At 24.8% G+C, this 8,256-nt stretch overlaps 1 protein-coding gene across 6 annotated transcripts; it reads right to left on the bottom strand.

The window, feature by feature from the left end:
• Nucleotides 1–246: 246 nt before the first annotated feature.
• On the bottom strand, nucleotides 247–7,419 carry LOC411976 (sodium/potassium/calcium exchanger 4). 6 transcript variants are annotated; one of them, XM_016917456.2, is made up of 9 exons: nucleotides 7,283–7,299; nucleotides 5,353–5,489; nucleotides 3,192–3,365; nucleotides 2,897–3,084; nucleotides 2,464–2,701; nucleotides 1,544–1,669; nucleotides 1,058–1,273; nucleotides 842–943; nucleotides 247–716 (listed from the first exon to the last, which is right to left on the bottom strand). In XM_016917456.2, exons 4-9 carry the CDS (start codon nucleotides 3,074–3,076, stop codon nucleotides 373–375), a joined length of 1,206 nt encoding a protein of 401 aa, XP_016772945.1. In that variant the 5' UTR covers nucleotides 3,077–3,084; nucleotides 3,192–3,365; nucleotides 5,353–5,489; nucleotides 7,283–7,299; the 3' UTR covers nucleotides 247–372. The 6 variants fall into 6 exon arrangements, with proteins under 6 accessions (XP_016772945.1, XP_016772944.1, XP_006572293.1 ...); XM_016917455.2 differs by lacking the exon at nucleotides 7,283–7,299 and adding an exon at nucleotides 6,674–7,274; XM_006572230.3 differs by lacking the exon at nucleotides 7,283–7,299 and adding an exon at nucleotides 7,028–7,274.
• Between the last annotated feature and the right edge of the window lie 837 nt (nucleotides 7,420–8,256).

Here is an 8,256-nt window from a genome sequence, read left to right as displayed (position 1 = left end):
CTTATTATATTTTGATCGCAATGAAAAACGGATAAAGTATGAAAACTGAATGATAATGATCATGAATAAAAAACGAAACAAAAACGAAAAAAAGTGCAAAAAAGACAAAAAATTGATGAAAACTATGAATTTAAAAGATAAAAGATATGTATAATTGGTTACCGATTATAAAGAAAAAAATATGATATGAAATAGCGAAGCCTCGAAAAAAGGCTATCTCCTTGAGAAATGAGACGAGAGAAGAAATAGTTTTATATAATGTAAAACAGCATTCTTCAATTCACAATGTTGTTCGTAAGTTCAAGAGAACGTACGAAGGTCAACTAAACACCGTATCAAATATCATTAAGCAAGTCTACTTTTGATTTCAGATCATTTGACCGTCCTCTGGCACGTGGGTAAATTTACCCTGAAGAATACATTGAGTTCTATCAATGAGGCTAATATGAGAAACACAGCATACATACATAAACAAGCTCGGCCGACTTTTCTATCGAGCTGAAACTTATTTGAAGCGAAAGCAATGTAAAGTAACATTAATGTCGACAACAACGATATAGCACTGTATTCAAGACCACCAGAATTTATACTGATATAATGTTTTCCTGGTTGTGTTGGTGAAAATGAAGATTTGATTAACCATGGTAAACCCAAACACAATAATATATCAAAAGTATTCGATCCTATCGAATTGCTAATACCCATTGAACCATGTCCTGAAACAAAATAAATGAAAACAATTTAATGTAAGAAGTTTCACTCTTTCTATATATATATTTTGATATTATTATAGAATACTAATAATGAATTATCTTTTTCTCATATTCGCACATCATTTTACCTTGTTTTGCTACTATTACACTTGATACAGCTTCTGGCACGCTAGTACCGGCAGCAAGAAAAGTAATACCCATAACGGAATCTGGTATTTTAAGAGTATCTCCTGAAATAAAAATTATGATTTTTTTCTTTTTTTGTTTTTTTTTCTATTAGCTTTTCTTTAAGCCAATTCAAAAAAATTAATTTTTTTTTTACTTGATATCACTTTTTTTATTACCAATTATAGTGATCATCCATGCGACCACATAACTTAAGGATCCAATCCAAATAATGCACATAAGGAATGTTATCGGAAACCAATTCTTGAATCGTGGTTTCTCACAATCTGGTATTGTACACATAAAAATTAAATGAATCGGCCAAGTCATAATCCATGCTGTTTTTCTTATCCATCCAGCTCTTGCTGGCCATACTAATAATTCGTATTCATAATCTGAAACAATAAAAGAATGCAATTATTTTATTTTATTTTTTCTTTTTTTTTTCTTTTTCCTATTTTAACATCTTCGATTTCTTTTATTTTTCTTTTGTATTTTTTCATTTTTTAATCTTCTCTTTCCTTTCCCTCTTCCTTCTTATGCTATTATTCATTTTTTTTCTCAAAAAGCAACATTGAAAAATTTAAACATTATATGTAACAACTATTACTTTGTTTAAATTAGGAAATAGTAAATTTTTACAATTAAATTTCTATTATACTTACTAGGGTCAGGATTTTCTTCTTGTGTTTTTGTACCTCCATTTTGTAATGGTACATCTATATGTTCGACTTGTTCACCGGTCGTTTGTAATTTGTCAGATCTTGCCATGTGAATTTCTGTGCTGTCTTCTAGAAGGATTAACATATTATATTGTATACTTTCTATAGTATTGAAAGAATGAAAGGAGTGAAATTGTAATTCGATAAAATATTTTAAATAAATCAATACATTTGCAATTATACATATAAATATTTCAGATAAATATATGAATACATATATATACAAGTGTTAATATATTTGTAGAATACTTTTGAAGAATCGATTTTAGAGATAAAAATAAGAATAAAAGATGTTACATAAAATGTTAGTTAAAGTTTATTTATTAAGTTATAAATAATTTAAATTTATATTAGATAAAAGCAAAGTAGAGATAGATTAAGAAAATGTAAGAGAAGAATTGTATCATTCTATCTTGTATCATCTAACATCATCTATCATCAAAAATTTTAATTGCTTAATAACTTAATAAATAAACTTCAACCGATTTTTATTTTAATATAAATTTATTTTAATATATTTTACCGATTATATTAACTTTTATATTTGTTTTGATTGATCTTTAATTCTTTCCACGAATATATTAATATATTATATTTATATTCTATATATATATATTTTACATTCTATATATATGAATAACATATATACTGACATATATGAGTTTATATTTATAAAATATATATATATATATGTATATACGTATATGCGTATACGTATATATTAAAATAATTGATTCTAATTATAAGATTAAAACAATATTAATAATATGATTCTCCATTAATACTTAAATCTATTCGAAGAAAATATTTATTATTTAAAATTTATTTGTTTTATTGCGTTTCAAAAATAATATAACTTTTACCTGTCGCATGTCGATGGTCATCCGAGGATCGGTCAGCGTTATGCGTACGAAATCGTGTGCATCGCTGGAACGATTTATCCCAATACATAACAGCGATGTATACGATGTACAATAATACTAGCGTTAATGCTTCGTACCATTCTACTCGTTCATCGTGTATAATACATATTAGAATAGCGACTGTAACACCATAGGCAAGACAATCTCTGCTAACTGGCCACCAGTCTAGAGGAACTACCTGTACATATTTAATTAATATATACAATATTTATAATTTTAGTTATAATATACTATATATATATATATATATATATATATATATATATATATATATATATATATATAATACATATATGTGCTATTAAATTTATTTTAATTAAATAATAAAATTTCATGGGATGATTTGTTATTGTTCAGATTGTTAGGAACTTACCATACCAGCACCAATACCGCAACAAGCTGGTACTGCGAGAATATTGAATACAGCCGAGCCTACTATTGTTCCGACACCGATGTCACCTTCGGTGATAAATGTACCGATTGCATTTACGAACAGTTCCGGTGCCGACGTTGCTGCAGCCATAAAAGTAGCACCTGCTACGTCCTTGGACATCGAAAGTGCTGAAATTGAAATTTCAAAACATTAAGAAGCATTGAAAAATTTGAATCGTTTATTTATTTTTTTATCTAATAAACAACTTAGATTGAATAGCTGCAATTGTTCTTACCATGACATATCTTTTCTACGGCGGGAACAAAAAACTTGTCGCAAACTACTGCTAACGCGATAAACAGGTAAAGCGAAACGATTACGTGCACTACGACAGCTCCTCCTTGTCTTTGTTTCTCATCGAAAAGATCGTGTGGAAAATCTTCTATTGCTGCAGGTGTACAATTTGTACCTAAAATGTGAAAAATTTTTAACATTTATGTGTATATATATATATATATATATATATATATATAAGTATATACATATATCGTTAAAACTAAATTAATTAAATGAATTGCTGTGAATCGAAAAAATAAATATCTAATTCCAATCAATCAAAATCATCACCAATTGAATGATTCACCATGAATTATCAATTTTTTTATTTTTCTTAGTTTCTGTTTCTCATTAATTTTTGTTCTACTTTCATCTATTTTTTTCTTTACTGTATCGAAGAAGGAGAATATAAAATATCGCAAGAAAGAGAAGGATGGTGGATAGAATTCTTGCATGTCACATATTTTATTTTTAAAATTATCTATTATATTTCGCTTAATTGATTCGTGCAATTACTTAATAAATTTTTGTCATTCAAGAAAACGTTTTATTGGACGCTTTATTGCAATATTAAAGTATCAAATAAAATTTAAAAATTACTCTCGATAAATCGATATTGTTTGTCTATATTTGTCTATATACCAGTATACAATTTTGGTCAAATCTATTACATAAATTTCAAAGACCTTACATACTTTGTGTATATATATATATAATACATTTGGATACAATATCAAATACTTTGTTCTGTGATTACGAATTTACATAATTAGTTGCATTCGCTTTAATAAAATTATAAAGATCACAAATATAATCATATTTCATTGATTTTTATTGTTTTTTTATTAAATTTATTTCTTAAAAAATTTTTATTTCAAGATATTGAAATTACTATGATGTAATGACTATAATGATAATGATCGTATGTAACAAAAATAAACAATTACCACGTTTATTGAATACAAAATGTATTATATATATAGTGAAATAAATATATATGTAATATAATTCTGTATTATTGCGAATTATTCTTATAAATCTTCGATTCTTTTTTTAATTTTCATCTTATTTCGAAATGAGATAATAAATTTAAATAAATAAATAAATAAAATAAAGAATAATACGATGTATCTTATAATTATATATATAATAATAGAATATATACTATCTTACACGTTTCTCTACTGTTATTTTTTATAATTGAAAACTTAAAATTATTATTATTAAATTGAAATATAGTTAACACAGAACTAATAAAAATATATAGGATTTAAATAATCGCTCATGTTAAAATTTATCAAGCGTTTGCTTCTTGGCTATACGAAAAATTCAATGAAAATCATTTTCGTGCATACTTATAGGTATCTAATTCTCGACATATATGTATATATTGCAAATATGTGTAAACTTACATATAAATACATGTGTGTGCATAAAATTATAGAGATTATACGTAGATTTTGCATAAATTCTATTAATTATATAAGAATTTTAGATAATACGTAATTATAATATGTAATAATATGTAGTTAATAAAGCAATTGAAAAAATGGAATATATGAACATAAATATGATTTGTATTTTTACTGATAATAATAAAAATAATAAAAAAATCATTTAATATGATAAATAAATTAATGAACATTGTATTATGTTCAAATTAGTAATAAATATTTTGTCAGAATTTTTTATTTTAAATTGTAAGAAATTTGTTGCATTTAAAATTCCATGTTTTCATTAAATTTTTTCTTTTAAGAGATGCTAATATCAATTGCTTGTTAATCGTTGTTAACTAAAATCATTGTAAATGTAATTCTTTTGATAGATTTCATATATTGAAACTTGTATATTCAAAAATCATATAAAAGATAACATTAGATATTAAGATATTTATATAATAATTTTTTTAAAACAAAACTGTCAAGTTATACATTATTTCTTCAATTGTATTGATTTTTATCACCTTTATTAATTTATTAGATTAAATTAAAAATAATATAAAAATTTAATTAATGTATAGCTATATATAGCTATCTATCACAATCATTAAAAATCAGATTTGACTCGAAAAATAATATTCCATAATTGGTGTATATACGTGAAAGACCTTGTTTCTTCACCTTCGTTCTTAGATCTTAGTAATTCTTCTCCTATGACTTCTTACAGCCGATGTAATGAAGAAAATGATGCACGTATTGGTGTCTTGTACAGGTTACACAGCTGTATAGTTGATGTGACTTCCTACCGATTAAGCAACCTAAAGAAGTTAAATTGCTCTCATTCAAGTTGGCAGAGGAGATGCCATTCATGTCTAATGTACGTCGTATAAACTAGATATAACGTGGCTTGACCATTCGGTGTCGAACCATTTTGTCTCATTGGAAACAAACGATGATCATCGACTCGATCATCAATCATTAAACGTTGATTCTCAATCAACAATCTTTTGATTTTTCTTTGAATAGAGCATACTTCTTTTAAAAGATATTAAAGTTTTGTTATATATTGTGTGTTTTTATTATTAATAAAATTTATCATATATGATATATGCGGTATAATAGCGTTTTTAATTTATCTCTCTTTGTCTTTTTGTAATTAATGTTTTTTTACTATTATTTATTCAATATTATTTATGCATTTTTATTTCTTCATTTTTGAATATTTGCATTTCAATTATTTGATATATATTTCTTTCAATGTATTTATTTATGAATCGTTTAAAGAGAGGAAAAAGAATTTTTATTAAAAAAATTTTAGCGAATTCTAAATATTAACATTTAAAATTTTTTGAATTTTGAATTTTAAAGCATTATGAACAATATCGCTCATTTTTCGAATTCGTTTCTTTATTCATTTCCTCTTGAATATGCTCTTAAAAATTGTAATACTAATATTATACATGATCGCATATATTTTAACAAAAAACATATTTAAATGAAAAAATAATAATTGATGAAAATACAAAAATCATATGTAGAACATGCAAATATTTTATATATCTATATTAAAGCAAATTATATTATGATACAAATAAATCAAATTTTTTAATGTATCATTAGAAGACATTTAAAGAAGAGATTTATTAAGTTATTATACGAAAGAATTTTAAAAAATTTATATTTTTATATGTAATATATATATAAAAATGTCATGCAATATAAAAAATGAAATATGAAATTAAAATTAAATTAATAAAAAGAATAGAAAGTAAAGAACATTAAAGAAAGTTAGAAAGAAGAATATAAGAAAAAAAAAGAAAGAGAAAGAGAAAAAGAAAGCGGGGATATGGGCAAAGAACAAGATTGCTCGCCAATTAAATTGCTTTGTAAATTTTTGAATATGGCATGTCACGATTTTCATGTCAAAATAATGATCACAAAAGAAAAATAATGAATATAATTTAATTTATAAGAATAAATATTTTACTTTACGCGATATTACTTTATGCTTTGATAAATCTTCTATATAAAATTATTTTCAATTAACATATATTGCTCTGTTTTTACTTCTTCATAATAATCATTAAAAACTAAATCACAAGTATTATTGCACAATATGCAGCACCGCACGACACATCTGTAGATAGAAAAATTAATTTAATTTAAAATGCACTCTTTGCAATGTTTTTTCTAGTTTTCCTTCTTGCATTATCATTCGTTTCCTTCCTGTTTCTTTCTTCTTCTCTGCCTCATTTTCCACCCCATACTTATCCTCTTTCATCTTGCTTTTCCTTATGATGCATATTCTTCTAGTCTTTCCTCTGTTGTTATTGCTGCTGTTAATGCTGATGCTAACCATCCTGCTGTCCCTCCTCCTTCTTTTTCTCCTCCTTCTCCTCGTCTTCCTCCACCTCCTTCTACTCCTTCTCTTCCTACGACTCCTCCACCTTGTTCGATACTTTAATTTCAATTCTTTAATATTATTCCATTCTATTTTTCACCATCAATGAAGCACAACCCATCACTCTAATTATCTTTATATCAATCAAATTTGTTGTACCATAAAAAAACATTTTTTTTGCAATAATATTCAAAATATATTTTAACGAACCTCCTCCTAAGTCAGACGTATCCATGTTGTCAATCCCGTTGTCACACATATACTACATTAACAACTACTCCGAAGTCCGACAGCGTTTGTTAGAATCGCCCCTCCCTCTAACTCTTCTCATCTCTCGCGCATCGCGCCCGCTGAATCGTGCCGCGGTCAAAATGCGAAATTGTCATTACACTAATCGTCGTTATAGCTTCCTTGAAAATTGAACGTCGTATCGTATATGTTATATTCTATTCCGACAATCAACTATTTTGCTTTACTTAATTCTTTCAATTTTCTTTTCAATTGTTTTAACAGCTATCAATTTCTTTTTATTTGATTATTTTCTTCAAAGAAACATATAATAATATAATAAATAATATATACAAATGTTAATTATAAGATATATAACATGATGAATAAAGGAAGTAATTATAGAAATAGAAGAAAAAAATTTTAAATTATTTACAATTAGAAAGAATAACTGTGTTGTAAAATAAATAATTTAAAAAATAATAAGTATTGTTATTGTGTTCTATATATAGAAATATATAAAATTAATAATGAAAAATTATAAATACATTTATTATATTAGTTATAATTTGATTTAAAAATTAAATAGTTTAATCGAAGGAAAATGCATGCATGCTTATGTGTGAAAGAGAAAGAGAGAAAAGAGAAAGAAATAAATTAATTCTTATTCTTTTTTTCAAAAAATGGTATATTATTTTAGTATTGAAATATATATTAAAGTAAAGATAAATATAGTTTTACCTTTTTATATAATTAATAATTATATAAAATAAATGATAATGAAAATAATATATATAAAATTTATAATATATGATATTAAAATAGAATAGATATAATCAATATATTATGATAAATAGATATTATAATTAATAGATAATTAAAGATTTCCATTAGAAAGAATTCCTATTGTTGGATTATCAGTAAAGGGATGTCTTTATAAGCTGTATAATATCTTA

The sequence above is a fragment of the Apis mellifera genome, linkage group LG1 (genome assembly GCF_003254395.2).
Source record: "Apis mellifera strain DH4 linkage group LG1, Amel_HAv3.1, whole genome shotgun sequence".
Classification (NCBI taxonomy): Eukaryota; Metazoa; Arthropoda; class Insecta; order Hymenoptera; family Apidae; genus Apis; species Apis mellifera.
This window is presented reverse-complemented; position numbering and strand designations above follow the sequence as displayed.